The sequence below is a fragment of the Lepidochelys kempii genome, chromosome 1 (genome assembly GCF_965140285.1).
Source record: "Lepidochelys kempii isolate rLepKem1 chromosome 1, rLepKem1.hap1, whole genome shotgun sequence".
Classification (NCBI taxonomy): domain Eukaryota; kingdom Metazoa; phylum Chordata; order Testudines; family Cheloniidae; genus Lepidochelys; species Lepidochelys kempii.
In genome coordinates this window covers 100,644,847-100,664,706 of record NC_136380.1, presented here as the reverse complement: position 1 = coordinate 100,664,706, position 19,860 = coordinate 100,644,847, and the positions used below count along the sequence as shown (strand labels likewise).

Below are 19,860 nucleotides of genomic sequence, written 5' to 3'. Positions count from 1 at the left end.
GTCATGAATCCACCACTGTACTGACACAATGGGCAGGAGGCAGCAGGGGCACTGACTCAGGTTCAAGGGGAAGGGTTTGGTCGGGTCAGAAAATGACTTGGTTGGGTCGGCTGGGCTTGGGTCTGAGCTGGGCCTAACTTCTCCCCTGATCTCAGCTGGAGCCTGTAGGTTCTACTGCAGTACAGCTAATCATAATGGTGATGAAAAAGGTGTCTGCAGGCAAACCTAGTTTACACCAGAAAAGGTTTACTAGTTATACTGGCAAACTCCACTAGTATAGGCGCAGTTTACACAGGCAAAAATGTTTTTGCCAGGATAGCTTATACCTGTTCCTGATTAAAATAAGCTATACTGGCAGATTTATGCCAGTTTAGCTGCATCCAGGCTAAGGCTTAGAGTCATAGGCCTGGTCTACACTGGTGGGGGGGATCGAGCTAAGATACGCAACTTCAGCTATGAGAATAGCGTAGCTGAGGTTGACGTATCTTAGATTGACTTAGAATCACTTACTTCGCATCCTCGTGGCGCGGGATCGACGGCCGCCGCTCCCCCGTTGGCTCCGCTTCTGCCTCTCGCCCTGGTGGAGTTCCAGAGTCGACAGCAGAGAGATCGGGGATCAATTTATTGCGTCTACATTAGTCACGATAAAGCGATCCCCGATAGATCGATCACTACCTGCGGATCAGGTGGGTAGTGTAGACGTGGCCATAGAAATACAGGACTGAAGGGATCTTGAGAGGCCATTTAGTCGAGCCCACCTTGCTGGGGCAGGTCCAAGTATACGTAGTCCATCCCTAACAGGTGTTTGATCAACCTGTTCTTAAAACCCGCCAATGACGGGGATTCCACTCCCTTGCCAGTATAGCAATGTCATGAACAAAATCATTCCCTTAACCGCCATTATTGGCAAACGTCACTAATGTAGACCTGAGCTCCTAATGTTGATAACACTAGTTCAGCTGAAACAGTGCGAGCAATAATGCAAAATAAAGGATAGAGAGCAGTTTTGCACTTCTCAGGTCTCATAACATTATATTAATGCTATATCACTAGGAATAAGGTATTTGTACAACTGTAAAGAAGGGTTATGGGGACTGACCGAAAACTATTGAGATAATACAGAACTGTTAATGACCATTGGAGGTAAAAGTAAATTGTTTTTTATAGGAATCCATGCTTTGAATATAAAAAGAAATGACCTCTTGCTGCCTTAGGATGACTTCAGGCTACTTCTATCGGTGACCTCTTGATGTTCATTTACTTTGATTTCTTAGCAGTCAAAGAATGATGATTTTGATTTTGATTTTCTGGATACAAGTGGATGCTGTCCTTGGTTTATTGTGTGAAATTGGGAAATAGATATCTGTCTACATCAATCCTGGAAATATTTGTGTGTCTCCCTGAGATGGGAAATCACTTTTGATGGCCAATGGCATTAAAGTTTCCTCTGGTGAAAATGTAACTTTGGGCCTGATCCTGTAAGGGGCAGAGTGTTTCCATGAACTTCTGAGCACATTCAACTCCCATTGACTTCAGTGGGGGTTGAGGGTGCTCAGCACCTTGCAGGATTGGGCCCTTTTAAGAATGACCTCTTCACATGGAAGATTTCAAGTTCATTGACTGACTTACATGATTTGCTCAGTTTACAAATGCTAATATTTTCCCATACTTTTCAGTTCTAGGTCAGCAATGATTATGAAAATTAAGCTGCATTCTTATTCTTTTTTTACAGATTCTGGCTGCTAACAATACATGTCTTTTATTGTAATGATCTTTTCCTCCCATCCTCTGCCCCAAGCCAGAGCCCCATGAGTGATTAACTGCAAAGGAATACAGCATGATCAGCTTAAATTAGGTTGCTTGTAGAAAACAGGAGGAAAATTAAAATGAAGCCTTCTGAAGGATGCATATTATCAGTCATTTTATAAAACAAGGAACCCTCTCTTACCACTACTGCCATCTCCCTGAGCCTCAAGCCCCTGCAACTTGGTGCCTGCAATAGCAGAATGCATTCTTCTCCACTTGTAGGAAAAGGCGCCCCCTCTACCACCATCTTACTGGACTGGAATATCCCTGCAGTTTTAGACAAATGTGACTTCATAACACTGCTGGGAACTTCTAATAAAAACTAAATGATGGTAGAAGAAGAAGGAACAGGCAGTGAGGCACTCTCTCCCCCACTCCCTAGAATATGCACAACTTACTCTTCTCTCCAGACAACTGATCTAAACCAGCGGGGCGGGCCTCCCAGGGGAGGAGTGGGAATGTGTCAAGGGAGGTGTGAGCTGTGTGCTTTTTTTTTTTTTAAAGAGCTCCAGTTGTCAGTCCCGGGCAGCTGGGCTCATGCAGAAGGGCCGCGCACACCCCGGAGCCCTGCCACCAGGGGCTGGCAGTCCAACCCCACTGTCCAGGCTTGGGCTCTCCTTCCCTCCCTGCATCTCAGTCTCTCACCAGGAGGCAGCCTGAGCTGGGCCATCCTCTCCCCCGCCCCCACCTCAAGCCCTCACCTGGAGGCAGCATCAGGGCTCCAGCTGTCAGCCTCAGGGAGACAGCAGCAGTGCAGAAGTAAAGGTAGCAATGGGGTGCTAAGTCTGCTGTGAAAAGTGATATTGACAAATATCATATTTCAAATTACCACCCCAACCTTATTTCTGCACTGCTGCTGATATGGCACTGCCTTCGGAGCTGGGCACCTGGCCAGCAACTGCGGCTCTCCACTCTGCCTGGGCAGCAGTATAAGTACTTGTGTGGCGGAGAATCATGAACTACAGACAAAGAATCGTAGAACTGTAGGACCGGAAGAGACCTTGAGAGGTCATCTAGTCCAGTCCCCTGCACTCAAGACAGGACTAATTATCATCTAGACCATCCCTGACAGGAGTTTTTCTAACCTTCTCTTAAAAATCTCCAATGATGGAGATTCCACAACCTCCCTAGGCAATTTATTTCAGTGCTTAACTAACCTGACAGGAAGTTTCTCCTAATGTTCAACCTTAACTGCCCTTGCTGCAATTTAAACCCATTTCTTCTTGTCCTAATCTCAGAGGTTAAGGAGAACAATTTTTCTCACTTCTCCTTGTACCAGACGGGGGCCAAAAAGAGCTCTATCCTGTTCCAAGCTGGACAAGTGGTCTCCCTACTCCATGGGGAGTTGAGTGAAAAGATGGCTCTGACTGGCCCCCATTTTGCCCCCTCACTCTCGTACAGCAGTTCCTGGGGCTTTGGTTTCTTCTGCTCCTTCTAGCTAGAGTTGCCTACCTGTAAAGAGAGAATAATCATGCTTTCTTTGCCTGTCTTGTCTATTTAGATTGTAGGTTCTTTAGGGCAAGCACTATCTATTACCATGTGTTTGTACAGGGCTTAGCACAGTGTCACTCTGAGTTTGCTTGAGTGGTCTCTCATTACTATTGTAAGACAAATAATAATTCTGTTACCTCTTACAGGGGTTCCCCTGTATACACTGGGGTTGTGTTCTTGAAAAGGACAATGGATACCAAAACAACATATCCTGGGGAATTTTTTCCCCGTAAGAAATAATGGAATAAGAGGGGAACGGGGGGATGCATTTACAACTTCACCACACTTGCCTATGACAATGCTCTTTTCACCTAAACAGTGTCCCTTTTTACAATGACAGGTTATACAGTACATATTTTACACATAAAACATTGAATAAAATAATGTAGGACCCTAGTAACACCAGCTGGTTCAGAGGAAGGTGCAAGAAACCCTGTAGCAAACAGCTACAAGTCAGGCTTATGTCCTGGATCTGGACGATTTCTATTCCCTCGTTATAGTTATAATGATGTAATTGTGGGTGTTTTCATTATCTATATAAAGGTGAGGTTTTCAAAAGTGCTTAGCATTGGCCTAACTGCTCCAATTGACTTCAGTGAATTGACTTCAGGGCACTTTTGAAAATCCCACCCTTACATGAATAATCCTTTTTTAAAAATATCCTAATAAGTTCTTGGCTTCAGTAATGTCCAATGGCCATGTGTCCCACAGGTTAATTTTATGTTGTATAAAAATATTTCCTTTTATGAATTTTAAATGTTGCCTTTCAATATAATTGAAATGGTTTTTTTATTAAACTGGTTTTTGTGTTATGAGAAGGGTTAAATAGGGGTAAACTTATCTTTTTATAGACTATTCATTATTTTATATCATGTTTCCTTTTATTCACCTCCTCTCTAAACTAAATAATCTCAATCTTTTTGATTTCTCCGCATACAGAAATGTTACCATGCCTCTAATTATTTTTATCAGCCATCCCTGGGCCACTTCTACTTCTGTTATATTGTTTTGAGGTCTGATGACCAGAACTGACTACAGTATTCCAGACGAGAGTATACCTCTGATTTAGCTAGTGGCATCCTAATATTTTCTGTATTATTTTCTACCTCATTCTTTATACATACTCACATTTTGTTTGCTTTTGGACTTCTACTGTACACTGTGCAGATGTTTTCATTGAATTTTACACTGTGAGGCACAGATCTTTTTCATGAGTGCGAACTCTTCATTTAACACCCAGCAATACAGATGAGTAGTGTAAACTGTTCTTCAGGGGTTGATTTTGGAATGCACTCCCCCACCTTAGTCTGTCAGCGCCCAGATAGAATCATAGAGTCATAGAGTATCAGGGTTGGAAGGGACCTCAGGAGGTCATCTAGTCCAACCCCCTGCTCAAAGCAGGACCAATCCCCAATTAAATCATCTCAGCCAGGGCTTTGTCAAGCCTGACCTTAAAAACTTCTAAGGAAGGAGATTCTACCATCTCCCTAGGTAACGCATTCCAGTGTTTCACCACCCTCCTAGTGAAGAAGTTTTTCCTAATATCCAACCTAAACCTCCCCCACTGCAACTTGAGACCATTACTCCTTGTCCTGTCCTCTTCTACCACTGAGAATAGTCTAGAACCATCCTCTCTGGAACCACCTCTCAGGTAGTTGAAAGCAGCTATCAAATCCCCTCTCATTCTTCTCTTCTGCAGACTAAACAATCCCAGTTCCCTCAGCCTCTCCTCATAAGTCATGTGTTCCAGACCCCTAATCATTTTTGTTGCCCTTTGCTGGACTCTCTCCAATTTATCCACATCCTTCTTGTAGTGTGGGGCCCAAAACTGGACACAGTACTCCAGATGAGGCCTCACCAATGTTGAATAGAGGGGAACGATCACGTCCCTCAATCTGCTCGCTATGTCCCTACTTATACATCCCAAAATGTCATTGGCCTTCTTGGCAACGAGGGTACACTGCTGACTCATATCCAGCTTCTCGTCCACTGTCACCCCTAGGTCCTTTTCCGCAGAACTGCTGCCTAGCCATTCGGTCCCTAGTCTGTAGCTGTGCATTGGGTTCTTCCGTCCTAAGTGCAGGACCCTGCACTTATCCTTATTGAACCTCATCAGATTTCTTTTGGCCCAATCCTCCAATTTGTCTAGGTCCCTCTGTATCCTATCCCTGCCCTCCAGCGTATCTACCACTCCTCCCAGTTTAGTATCATCCGCAAATTTGCTGAGAGTGCAATCCGCACCATCCTCCAGATCATTTATGAAGATATTGAACAAAACCGGTCCCAGAACCGACCCCTGGGGCACTCCACTTGACACCGGATATTAAATTATTAAATTAAATTAAATATTAAATTAAAGATATTTTTGTTCTTGTGTAGCTGTATCCCCACACCCAGCACAAGTGTGGGGATACAGCTACAAAATCCAGGCATGCTACAAAACCCATCTTTTCCTTTGCTTTAAGGCTGTTGAGGAGGGTGCTAATGTGGCTATCTATATATTTGGGCAGCCCTTCATTTATGTTTATGTTGTGGTTTGTAATGTATAGGGTAGGCACCCAGGGCACTGAGGAGACACCCATCATATATTAAACGTTTAAAGAAAACAAATAAAATGAATTGTGGTGTCCATCCACCTCATTTAGCTCTGATCTTGATTATTCTAAATAATATGTCACCTGCAATTTTGAACTGTCCTTGTCCAACCCTTTCACATATCACAGATGAATATAATAAATAGCACATTCCCTAATACAGGTCCCTGGGACACCCCAGTGTTAACCTTTTGCCATGTTGAAAATTTATCATTCAGGTCTACTTCTTTGCCTATCAAGCAATGCTCAGTGGCAGAAAGTCACAGGTCTGCTCCATGATTTGTACTGGCTGCCTATCAGTTTCCAGACTGAATTTAAGGTTTTAGTTTAAATGCTAAATGGCTCAGAACCTATTTGAGTGAGTTTCCTACTCGTGCCATTCTGCTGTAGTTGTAATCAGTGGATGTGCTTGACCTGGATCCCTTTGATTTAAGGGAAAGGGGGCTGGCAGTGGAGTATTCATTCTCGATAAGGGCTTGTCAATTCAGGAACAAACTCCCCCCACACACCCATCTCCCATGGGCCCAAAATAGCCCTGTTTTGCTTACCTTCATGGAATGCTGTAAGGTGCATCTATCTGCATGGTTGGATTGGTTTTAATGGGGCTAGATAAATGTGGGAATGGGAATTTGTGTTCTGTTCCCCATTTAATTTAATACTTTGTTTTTATTATTTATAGCAGGGGCACCTAGAACCTGGGATGGCTCCCTTTTGTACTTTCACATACATTTAAAGAAATTAAATAAAAATAGGAATACAATTGTCTCTTAGCCAATTTGTAATATATGACAGTACTTTTCTTCTGACCCCAGGAATTTCATTTATGTTGAAAGCTGCAGTCAGTCCTGTTATGATCACTGAGATTTGAACACTACCTGTTTCCATGAGGAAGTTGTCCATTAATGCTACTCTGGATGTCCCTGTACCATGATCCAGTTTTTAATAGCAAATGACACAATATGTCAGAATATGTTATTTGTTGCTTTAGATCCTTTGTCACTACTTTCTAAGTCATCTACCTAACGAGAGAGGGTTTGGGACTGGGCAGTAGTTGTAGAGATTTCCTGCATCAAGAATTGTTTTCAGGGTTGGCTAGCTATTTTCAGGACCTGACACTGGCAGGTTCACATAAAAGAAATGTTGATTGATTGTTAGTGGTGGGTCTGGTTGGTCTCTCACCAGCCAAGAAGAGCAGAGATCTGCTTTATGGCAGTCAGAGAAATTGATGTTTCTTGGTTTGGTTTAGAATTTTCTGTGTCAGTGAAGTCATCCTGTATTCCGCTGATTTTTTAAAATTTATTTTCTGCTAAACAGATTAAAACCTCGTTGAAGCAATCCATCTTGATTTATACAATCCATACTGATTACTTTTTAAACTATTTGGAGTACTTGTGGCAACTGTGACAGTGAGAATTGGGGCCACAAGATAAAAAACGTGGGTGCTTAGTAGTTGAGGAGGACAAGAGAGGGTTGGTTGGAGGGAGAGGGAGTTGCAGGGAAAAAGCTTGAGACTCCCATGTTCTGAAGTCTGAGGGTCTTTTTATAATAATGTTAGCTTGCAAAACTGCAAATACCATTTTGGGTGAGGGGGTCTTAATTTGGAATACTTTGGCTTTTTTAGCTTGTGTCACAAACATTATTTTAACACCTTTAAACATAATTCATTCTAGGTCTTTAACATTACATTTTGTTGAAATGTTAATTTGTATTTATGTACCCTCCCCTTTTATTCCAGATACCTCTCTTTCAGTAAATTTTACAATGCTTTTAAATTTAAGGGTGCTCATTAAGGTTTGATTCATTGTCGCATGCATTGAAACAGTGCAGGCAATCTTCAGACTGTTGACACTGCAACATTATGTTTCCTTTTGCTATTACAATGGATCATATAAATGTTCCTCTGCAGATCTTTAACTCAATATATTGTGTCACTGTGGAGTATAGATCTCTTAATCTACTATTATTAAAATAGTGGATTAAGCAGCTTTTCAGGATCAGATTATGTTCCATATGTAACAAAACAGTGTAGTTGGGCTTAGTATTCATTTTACAATACAAAAAACATTTTAACTATTCTAGCAAGGACTGCTTGAAACTGATATAACAACTTATAAGACACTTACTAATGTATTTGATCATTGCATTTCCATTTCGTTTCCTGTCAAATCAAAGCCTATAACTGTGTCTGCGAAAAGTTAAACTGATTAAATCTGTATTATTTCTTACAGTATTTATGAATATACACTTATGCAAGAAATAATATTTCAACACATATACGAAAATAGCATAGAGCATAGCAGTCGGTATGGAAAGTACAATTGTGTGTATATAACTCTTTACAATAAGACATTGTTTTAAAAAACACAAAAAAATTTGGAAACAGATTAAAAAGAGGTTACAAAGTTTTATTCAGTAACCTGATTTAGTCAATTTAACCCAGAGCGAACTGGAAAACAGAAGTATTTTTCCATGCAATTTTTTTTCTGTCAACGGTCTTTTTGAATTTGTCACCACGACATGTCAGCCATGTGTTAAAGTCCAGCTGACTAAGATAGTCACAGTTTTGCCAGAATTATCTTTAATGCTATAGACAGAAGGTTGTCAACAAGCCTTTTCAGTGACATCTCCAGACTAGTTCAGAGAACAGATTATTAGAGGATTACCAGGCTGCTGTACATGTCAGCTGGGATCTTCAAAATCTCTTCTATGAAGGACCAAATCTGCAGCCAGAAGCTGTTTATGAGATGGAAGAGGGTGGGGGGCGGGGAACGACATTCATATAAAAGGTATAGATGTGTCACTTGGTTTTGTTTACAAGACTGCCACCGATAATTGTTTCTAAAGCCCTGTCTCTATCTGGAAATTGAACTCTTGCTCAACCATTAATAAAAACAGTTTAAGTGCTAGTGTGAAGAGAACACAGTCATTTGCAATAACATTTTAGAATGCTTGATAGAGATTTGATATAATCAAGTCATTTTTTTCAAGAAGGAACTTGTCAGAACCAAAGTTCAGCCATGCTATAAATGACATTGAAATCAGTTGTATTCTGTCTTACACTAACACTTAAGCTGTTTTCAACTCCCGTTCCATGCGCACTTACTGTTGAAAACCATTGTCCACCCTGGTTCACTTTCCCATTACACACATGACATACTTTTATACTGGAAAGGCTAACTGCGGTCTAGATAGTTTTATGTAAAGTAAATAAAATTAAGTCTGTGAAAGCTAAAATATTAGAAATTTCTCTCCTGTTGGACGATACCTCATCTCATTAGGTCCTGACGTATGCAAGTTTGAAGATCTACTTCCCACATCTTTTTAACGCCTGTACATCTGATGATGTGATTTCTAAAGAACAGGGCTGCACAGATGCTTTTGAGGGCCCGACACAAAATGGGAAACTGAGGTCTCTACCCTTTCAAAAAATATTACTACTGAGGGGAGGCTGAGAAGGGGGAGAGGGGTTGGAAAGACAACCCACCCGCATTAACCCCCGCAGCAGTGACTCCTGTCTCGTGAGTGTGCCAGGCATTATCACCCCACATGCCAGGTCACACCACCACTCACTCAAATTTAGCCCAGCTGCCCCTCCCACTAGGATGCAGGGATGGCCAGGCCAAACCTGAGTAATGCTGCAACCCTGCATTCCAGGTCACAATGCCACTCAATTTAAGGCGCCCTCGCAAATGGGGGACCCGGGGCAAACTGCGCCTTCCCTGCCATCCTGGAGGCCCTGTTAAAGAAGCTTATGAAATCATGATGCAGATGGGCACAACTTGTAGAAGTTGTGACACCATGTGTCTGTGAAGCAATACTCCAAATACAGAGATGAGTTACATTCTGAAATGTTTGTTCTGCCTGCAAATTATGACCACTTCTACAGCAAACTCAGCTGCCAGATAGTGGTTTTAAAAATGGAAGCATTAATATTTTTAAACTTAAGTTGTAGGTCTGTAGGGATTGTGGAAAGCTATTTGAAAGTCTTGAAGTTAAGCTCTGAAGGATGTTGTATTCGAAGACTCAATCAGGTCTCTGAAACTTGAACGAAAATTTTGGAATAAAGCTTGTGAACTTTGACTAGTACTTATCCCCACACAGCTTTCTAAGATGGATTTTCAAGAAATACTCCTGTTTTTACTTAATCCTAAACTAAAAGCTTGTAAAACTTAGTTTTTAACTTTTCTTCATTTTTAAACCCTTTTAATTTAGTCCTACGCTGCTAGCATTTTGAGTACAGCCACTGCTAGCTTCAAATCATTACACTCTGTAAAATACTTGCTTTGATGTAACATAAGGATAAATGAAAGAGACATTTGAAGAAGCCTTAGAGGAGTAACTGTGGCATACCCACACTGTATCATACTTTTCATGATACTTTAAACTTCTGAAGTCCACATATAACATTTTTAAACCCCTGTTCTCCCTTAGTAGCCCCACCCCGTGGTTAAGGGTGCTAAAGGGCTTAGGGATCAAAGCCTCATTAAGACACTCTCAGTCTTGCGGAGCAGACTGCTAGGCTCAGCACATGGTCCCCCATACAGACAGACTGCACTACATACTTCAGTCAAGAAGCAAACACAAACACACACACTGGTAATTAAGGAAGGGGAAAGTGGGAACTCACGAAGGTCACTTCCTCACTCCACCCTGACAATCACATTTATGGTGACTTACATATTCTTATAGACACTATGTAAGTGCCCAGAATTTAAACAGGTGGTTTTTGACAAATCACAATAAATATGATAGGACAGACTGCAGAGAGAAATAAAAATAGAAAAGCATCACAAGTAATATTTCAATTAATTTAATAATGAAAAAGATAACAGGACTGCCTAAAAATACCCTGCAAGTAGAAAATTCAGAGTAAACTTATGGGCCCTTCTTTCTTGAGGTAAAAAAAAAAAAAAAAAAGCAGCAAACTTGTAGTAAATCTCAGGTAACTGATTTCCTATTACAGAGTGAGGCCTTGACACTTCTAAGAGCCAGAAGCCCGGCAGCAGTGAATGTGCTGCATTCAGCCAGTCACCCAGCCAGGGCTGCAAACACTTCAGAACTCCGTGCAGGTCCACTTCTGAACCCACCCTTTCATTTGTGAACTGAAAACATGGACAATGGCACGTAGACCAGGTTAGCAGAACACTTAATCTGTACTAAAGCTACACCGTAAGAGTGAAAGTTATATTTCATACAAACGGGCTCTTGTGTAGCTGTATCCCCAGACCCAGCACAAGTGATAGTTCAGCCATGATGTTAAAAATTAGTTGCTAGCTTTGGTAGTTAGAGATTTTTGGTTAAAAATATTTTCAGAAATTTAGTGTCTATAGTAAGTAGTAATTCAGTGTATAAAGTAAATATGTTGAAGGTAAAAATCTACATTAACAGAAAGTTCTGGTAAGTTAGGAAACAGTTAACTCTGCTCCGATGGTTTATACTAACTTGTAAGCGCTTTTGCCCACAGGTGATGCAAGAGCACTTGGTTAAGGATAAGACAGAATCTAAGCTGCACATTTTTAACAAGTGCTGGAATACCGTAGGGCTGGAAGGATGAACTGAAATTCAACCCTACAAGTTTAATTTATAGTATTCTAGTATTTTGTGGCATGTCTGACTTCCACATGATTTGAGACTACCACATTCTCTCTGCAACAGGGGTTAGTTCCCAGTGCTTCTGATAAAAATGAAAGGAAGCCTATAGTGGACAACTATAGAACAATCTGTCCACAGGAAACGTTTCTTGTGAACTCCCCATAAAAGCCTTGTATAAGAGACCAAGTGAGGTGATGATGGTGACAATGAATTCCGGAGGTGGTGGTAAGCAGACGACAAGCAGGGAATAGACAGTCACACAGGGTATGGTATAAGGAAGACAGCAGAATGTTGAAAGAAAAGAAAGGAAATGGGAGATGGATTGTAGGGAAGGGTAGTGTTTAAGTGAGATTTACCAGGGGAGAGGTATCTGTGTAGCAATACCTCTTTTACACCCTTTTCTGCAAGCATCCAAAGGGTATAGTGTGAATGAATAATACACGTTAGTTGAAGCCATTTTGCAGCTGGATTAAGAAGAGGACCTTGAGAGAGGATGTCCAGTCGCCATGGAAGCTGGAGCGGGGAATTCCAGTTTCTGCTCCAACAGGTCCAAGATCCACGGTCTCCTTGGCCACTGAGGAATTATAAGAATTACTGTTGCCTGGTCTCATCTTATTTTCTGGTCCACATACCTCAGTAGTAGAAAGGGCAGAAACGAGTAGAGTACTGGGGTTCCTAACCCATTTCCCCCCCGTTGGAGTGACAGCTGCTTTGGTGGGGTGGGGACCCCAGCTGCCTGTCTCTCTCACAGCTACCGTACCATACCAGAATCAGGTAAGGAAGGTGGGTGCAGGCTGGGCACAACTCACCCTCTGGAAAGCCTAGGAGGCTGCCTTCCACATAGGGAGGATTTAATCCTGTGCCTTCTTGGCTGCTCTATGTCTGCAAGGAACAGAGGGGCCCACAGGGAGATGCTGAAGTGGAGTCAGAGGGAGGGTTATACACCTGAGGGGTTAACTGACCAAGGGAGGAGAAACATTGGAGAGGGAGAAGTCTGCTCATACCTGCCCAAAAGCTGGGCTGAAACAGTTCACATGGCAGGGTAAGGACTCTTTCTGTGGATCCCACCACTGTTTGCTGTCATGCAGGCTGGGAATCTGGAGATAAGTAGGAGCAGAGTGGGGGTGGCCAGAACACGCAGATCCAAACAACTGATCTCTCTCTGTAAAGCTGCACAGAAAGGAAAGCAGCCCAGATGTTCAGAACTGTGGGAGATGGTGGGTTGCAGATTAAGATACCTGTGGCTGCTTATATGTAGCTGGACATATAGTATCAAAATACCAAGCAAAACATACACCTGAAAACTGTACAGAGAAACTACCTCGATATAGAAGTAGCCTCTCTCTAATTCAGAGCAGAACAAGTTTCCATTATGGAACTCTATTTTAACCATCCCTATACCGGCTTGTAAAATGGGTTTGGCTTGAAGATTGCTTTCAGAGTTCAAAGGAGAATTTTGTATTTCCTTCAAGCTTCACAGAATCAGTTTGTGCACCTCACTACAATTTGACAAAGATTTGAAACTGAGTTTTGTCCAACATTGCTTTGTTTTGTGATAGCTCACTAGCTTGTTCCTACTCCTTCAACCTTTCCATTCAGTTAAGTTGCCCGGGAACCCATGCATTGGCTACATTTCAAAACAGCCTGACATTAAGCAAATTTGAATTTTTGTTGTTGTAGATAAGTGAGGACCACATACTGTTCCCCCTAATTTCAATGGCAGTTACGGCACGAATGCTACTCCAAGTGCCATAAAGAGTAAGGTTTTTTTGCTGTTTACTTCAGTAGGTACAGGTGTATGAGCACATTGTTTTTTCTAACCTGTGATCAGCTACCCCAACAGAGACACTTCCATAACCGTGAACTAATCTCCCGTTGTCTCACATGCAGAACCAAATATTTTGGAGCAGTGGACAAGGGTTCTAGTCCCAGTTCTTCCAAGTATGTTATTAGGGAGACATGGTATATTCACTAGAGTAGAGCGATTTTGATGCCCTGTAACTCCAAAACATAGCGTCGGCTTTCAGTTATTTAGACTTAAAAATCACATTGAGATGTAGAATTTGTTTTGAACTTTGGAATAAGTTAAGTCTTGAGGTTATACAGCTCTAAAATGGCTTTTTTTGAAACTTGTGATGCATTTAACTTTTTTTGGGAGGGACTTATTAGTCCACTGAAATCAAGTTTTCAAAGTCTGAAACTGATTTTACAGGCAGTCTCCATTTTAAAACACATATTGCACATTGTAAGGCATTGATTGTAGCATCAAACACACAGAGGCATTAGGTCATACAATGGACTTTTAAGAGCAGGAGTAGTAAAAGGTTTAAGAGGTTATTTGGAAACTATACTATTCTGAAAAAAATTATAGTGATCAGCCGCAAATACAGTGTCTGCATACATACTGTCAAGATTACTTCACTGTAACATCACACTTCCATTAAACTGAAATTCTCAAGAAAAACCAATCATAAGCAGTACTGATCAAAACTTGGGAGTTTCCATTTTGTAGCAAATTTTAACATTTCAGTTTGTTTTGTTTTAATTCAGACCAAACAATATTTCTGATATTTCCCCTGAACTCAAAATTCCATGAGATTTTCATTTTAAAAAACAACCAAACATGGCATTGTTTCCAAAGTAAGGTATGCTCTGTAGGATCCCCTGCAGCTACTCAGGGCTCATCTACACTACCACTTAAGTCAACAGGAGTGTGAAAAAGCCATCCCCCAAGTGACATAAAAGTCACATCAACTTAAAATGGTGTCTGCATTGCACTATGTTGGTGGGAGACGCTCTGCCACAGGCATAGCGTGTCTTCAGCAGACACACTACAGCAGCATAGCTGCGCTGATGTAGCACCGTAGTGTAAATTAGTCCAGACTGAAATTGACATGATTTGACAGATTTGCCCCTGTATGGTGCACACAGCACGGTGAAACTGACCTGGGTTCCACAGAAGCATACTACTTTTGATGAACTGGTATTTTTGATGGAAAACTGGTTTCACTGGCAAATTTCTGATGGGCTCTACTTTTAAATATTTTAGAAAAAAATCTTTCCATTAATGCTTTTAAATTATCCATTTAAAATATACCTAAATCAAAGTAACAAAATACATAAACAATCCAGGGATCAGAGTTAGGATTATGTTGTGACAAGCCAAGTATTTATACTTTTAAGTAAATACTGATTATTGTTGTGGGCAGAGTCCAATTTCACTGAATCAAAATGTTTGAGTTTTGTAGATGTGATAGGTATGCACACTTGTCACTTTGCAAATATATCCAGTTTCATAAATGAAGATTTTGGGGGGTCTGAATAGTTAAGAGTTCAGAATTAAGCTCTAACCAGATAAACCAAGAATACAAAAGTTATCCAAACTTGTGTTTTTCTGTTTTTGAACATAAAACTTGGAAAACTGCTTTATCTTAAGTAACAAGGAATCTGGTGGCACCTTAAAAACTAACAGATTTATTTGAGCATAAGCTTTCGTGGGTAAAAATCTCACTTCTTCAGATGCATGGAGATGTAAGTAAGTACTTTACATAGCTTGGAGATCTTAATAATGACAAGTTACCTTAACCAACAATATTTTTATTGATTCAGTATTCGAGCATCATTAGATTAAGGTCTTTTAGAAAAGCATACCATTAGAAAAATCAGACAAAAGAAATTTAATTTATGACTGACAACTAGTACATGCAGTTTAATAAAATTTTATCAGACTGTGGGAAACATGCTGCCCTTGTTGACAGATGAACAGTTATGAATCTAAATTATTGAACAAGGTAACATTTCAATTTTGTTCACAGGTACTGTGGAATAATTAATTCTAGTCAGTTAGTCACCTGGAACTGATAGTTTCTCTGAACATGAGGCAAAAACAGTGGTTCTTTTTTTTTGCTTAAATAGATCTAGCCACAGTTGCTTTATGGAATATGCATCATTAAGATCAGTTAAAAAAAGATCAGCAGTGAATGCTGCACATATATTAAGATCTTCTCCACATATGATTTAGTCTCAGAAAAAGTAGCTTGGTTAAGGGCTTGATTAATCCTGCAGTGCATACGTGTAATGTCTAATTTCATTCTCATGCACCACTATCACATTTTAAGCATTAGTCATTTAGGACAAAACTGATTTTTTCCCAGATCAAAAGGAGTGTCAATATACATTAACCAAATACAGTAAAACGCAATAAAAGACTCCACATAATTTTAAAACCTCCCTTGTCAATATATTTGTATTTACATAACTTCATAAACGTCTAATATGTAATGACCCACTGAAGACATTTTTACAACAAGATTATGAATTTATAAATTCAAAGACTCAGAGGCACATAGTTTAAAAGGCCAACAACACTGAAACCAATGAAGTCACAGAAATTGGAATATTTATGGACATATCACTAGTACGAAATAAAAACCACATCCAAAACAGCAACCCACCTTGGAGACATCCTTTAAAGTTAGCATGATAAAAAGTTCTCATTTCCTTCAAAAGAAAAATAATTCATCCCTCCTACCAAGCCTAGAAAATCCTATTTACAATTGTACTTTATTCAGCAGTATCAAATTGTGTAATACAGCCACTTCTATTCTGCCATTAAAATTTAATGTTTCTATTTCAGTATAGTTATATTTACAAATGCTTACAATATTTAACTCTGGTCTTCATTAAGAAGATTTGAATGAAAACAGATTGTTAAATCACAATACAAAAAGTGTTTTGAGGAGGGTGTATATTCAGTATCATTCCCAAGGAACAAGATGTCATAACTTCTGATAAAGCTTAAGTTCACCACCAAGAACAGGTCTTTAAATTATGTTAATGAAGATTAAATCTCTTCTGTGCCAAGTTTCACACACTGGGGTTTTCTTTAGTCAGTCAACTTTCACCACGCTGTAAATTTTGGTCACAAACCAAAAGCATGCAAAGAATCCAATTGTCCCTACAAAAAATAAATAAATTTTTTTTCAAAAAGATTCACAAATATGGAAATGTACACGTAGACAGAATTCTTCTCTCAAAACAAAGAGTTACACATTAGCACAACTAGTATAGGGTCTAACACAGAAATTAGAAACTCACTCTGTGTGTAGGACCAAATTACATTTTTCTGTACACCAGGATATAAGTTTAGGACTACATATTACCCTCCACAGCTGATCACCTAGTGTCAATGGAAAGTTTACATAAAGATAGAATACGGTATTTATATAGTAACTGAACTTTAATCAAATTTTTATTAATGCTTCATTACATTCAGCATCACTCAGTGGAAGAAATCACTCACCTTTAAGACCAGAGCTATTTCTGTTCTTTGTTTCTCTTTTCTCTCCCCCTGCCATCTCCACCCCAAGTCTTTCATTTCCCTCCTTTAAGCATTTCCCTATCAGGTTCACAACCACACCTTTCCCAACTGCATCTGCTCAAGTGATCAGCTATGTATGACATTAATAGTGTCATTACACTGTTCAGTTGACACCTCAATTACTGTGGGTAAACTTAGGAAGATAGTACTGCACTGATTTACATACACATTAAAAACCCTTTCCAAATTCGGCAATCAAGCGGTAGAAAGATTTTTTTTTAAATGAAAGGAGAGGTTATTCACTTTGTGCAATAAATGGAGTTTGAAAGGTGTCCCCCTATGGGTGCTCCACTTCAAGTGCACATGCACCCAAGCCTTTGATCACCGATTTTTGGTAGCATTGGTCGTTCAGCCCACACATCCTTGTGCCCCACACTCTGGCTTCATAGGGCTGCCTGGGCGAATCGGCCTCAGTTTCTTCCCTACCATAGTAGGAAACTCCTAAGCAGAGGGGAAGGAGGGCAGGTAGCAGAGCACCTACAGAGGGACACATCTCAAAGAACTTGTTACTACACAAGGTGAGTTGTAAGGTCTGAGGCCTCTTTCTGCAGTAAAAGCAGCAGCCAGAGTGAGAAACAGCAACCATGTACTAAGTTGCAGAGTCACATCCTCACATTCCATCTATTGCACCAAAGCAATGTCCTATCAGGCTGTTAAGAAGGTGAGCCTGTTCTAACAGAATCTACCATCACCAGATAAAGCAACAGATCCTAATATGTTTAAAGAAAACTTTGCTAATATTCTGTCTTGCAAGAAACCACTTAACAGTTGTGATTGTGAAATCTATATTGTTTTGCCTTTATGGTCCCTACTTCTCTATCTGTGTGGTCTCTGTCTGATTCTTTATTGTTTGTCTGTTGCATATTTAAATTTTCAAAGTTTAAATCAATGAAGGTGGTGGGGCCTGATTATAGTTTTGTAATCGGCTAGGATTGGTGAAAAACAGTATTGTAGCACTTTAGTTTAAAATGATTAGTTAGGGAAAACTAAGCAGGACCCAAATTTTAACTATATGAACTGGGGTTCAAAGGGAAGTTCTTTGGACCCTAACACCAGGACACAGCCCAGGATCAGAGCTGCCAGACCTCAACACCCTGCTGATAATACCGTGCAGAAGCTGGAGCTCCGAATGACCTAATCTTGACCGGCCATCAAGAAAAGTTCATCTGCCTTACTGGGAGTGGTGAGCATTGTATGCTTAGCATGCGTATTCTGTTTTGGTAACTGTTAATAGAGGTTAAGGATATTACTGTGTAAGGCTCTTTCACTGGTAAAAGGCCCTACAGACCTTTACAGCCCTGAGTCCACTGGGAATGGGTGTTGGCCCACGGAAGGATAGAGTTGCTTCCCTTATTTCCTGAGTACCCAAAGGGGTGTGTGAGAGAACCCTAAATTGTGTGGGTAACAGAGTAACCTCTCCTTCTCTGATTAGCGTCCCTGTGGGTGCTCCACTTCAGGTGACTCCCCAACAGTGACCCCCTTAAGGAGGTGGGAGGTTTGGAACAGAGTCCAGCACTGAAGAGAGAATGGTATTGCCTTCTTGCAGCCTCCAATCTAGCAGAGTGAACCAAAGCATAATCAATGCCTGGAGAAAGTATGCACTGAAATCCACATTGCAGCTTTGCAGATCTCAGCAACTGGAACATCCCTGAGTAGGGCTACAGATGTGGACTGATCTAGTAGATAGAATGTGCAGTCACTCACATGGGAGGCTGAGCATAAGCCAAACCGTAACAGGTAATATATACACAGATCGATAGAGAGAGTGTCTTTTCATGATCCCCTAGACTGGGGTGGGCAAACTATGGCCCATAGGCCGAATCCGGCCTGCCAGCTTGTTTTAATCCAGCCCTCGAGCTCCCGCTGGGGAGCAGGGTCTGGGGCTTGTCCCACTCCAGCCGGGGAGCAGGGTCGGGGGCTGCTCCACGTGGCTCCCGGAAGCAGCGGCATGGCCCCCCTCCGGCTCCTACACATATGGACAGCCAGGGGGCTCCGCTCTGCATGCTGCCCCTGTGCCAAGCATCGCCCCCATTCTCCTGGGAACTGCGGCCAATGGGAGCTGCAGGGGCAGTGCCTGCGGACCGGACAGCGCACAGAACTGCCTGGCCATGCCTCTGTAGGAGCTGGAGAAGGGACATAGTGCTGCTGCTGGGAGCCCCTTAAGGTAAGTGCCACCCACAGCCTGCACCCCTGAGCCTCTCCTCATGCCCCAACCCTCTGCCCCAGCCCTAATCCCCTCCCGCCCTCCAAACCCTTTGATGCCAGGCCAGAGGACCCTCCTGCACCCCAAACCTCTCATCCCCAGCCTGCACCCCCAGACGGAGTCCTCACCCCCCATGCCTCAACCCCCTGCCACAACTCTGATCACCCTCCCGCCCTCCAAACCCCTTGGTCCCAGCCCGGAGCACCCTCCTACACTCCAAACTCCTCATCCCCAGAGCCCGCAACCCCAGCCAGAGCCTGCACCCCAACCCCCTAACCCCAGCCCTGCTCGCTCTCCAAACCCCTCAGTCCCAGCCCGGAGCACCCTCCTACATCCCAAACTCCTCATCACCAGCCTCCTGCCCTGCATCCCACCTCAGCACGGAGCCCCCTCCTGCACCCTGAACTCCTCATTTCTGGCCCTACCCTGGATCCCACACCCCCAACCAGAGCCCTCACCCCCCCCCCAACCCCATTTTTGAGAGTATTCATAGCCCACCATACAACTTCTATTCCAAGACGTGGCCCTTAGGCCAAAAAGTTTGCCCACTCCTGCCCTAGACCTATCCAAAATAGGGACAAAGTCTAGGGGACTTCATGAATGCTCTGGCTCTGTCCAAGTAAAAGGCCAATGCCCTCTTAACATTTAGTTTATGGAAGGTCTCTTCTTCTGTAGACTGATGCAGCTAAGAAAAGAAAACTGGAAGGTAAATAGTCTGGTTAACATGAAACTCAGAAGAAACTTTAGGTAAAATTTTTGGATAGGATTATAATGATACATTCTCCTTGGAGCAC

General features: G+C 41.7%; 1 protein-coding gene across 1 annotated transcript in view; it reads right to left on the bottom strand.

Moving 5' to 3' along the window:
• Positions 1-15,064: 15,064 nt before the first annotated feature.
• TM9SF2 (transmembrane 9 superfamily member 2) overlaps positions 15,065-19,860 on the bottom strand; it is a 69,665-nt gene continuing 64,869 nt past the window's right edge. The window contains exon 17 of the mRNA XM_073348582.2: positions 15,065-16,440. Coding sequence (XP_073204683.1) covers positions 16,373-16,440 — 68 coding nt within the window. The 3' untranslated portion in view covers positions 15,065-16,372. The remainder of the gene's footprint in view (positions 16,441-19,860) is intronic.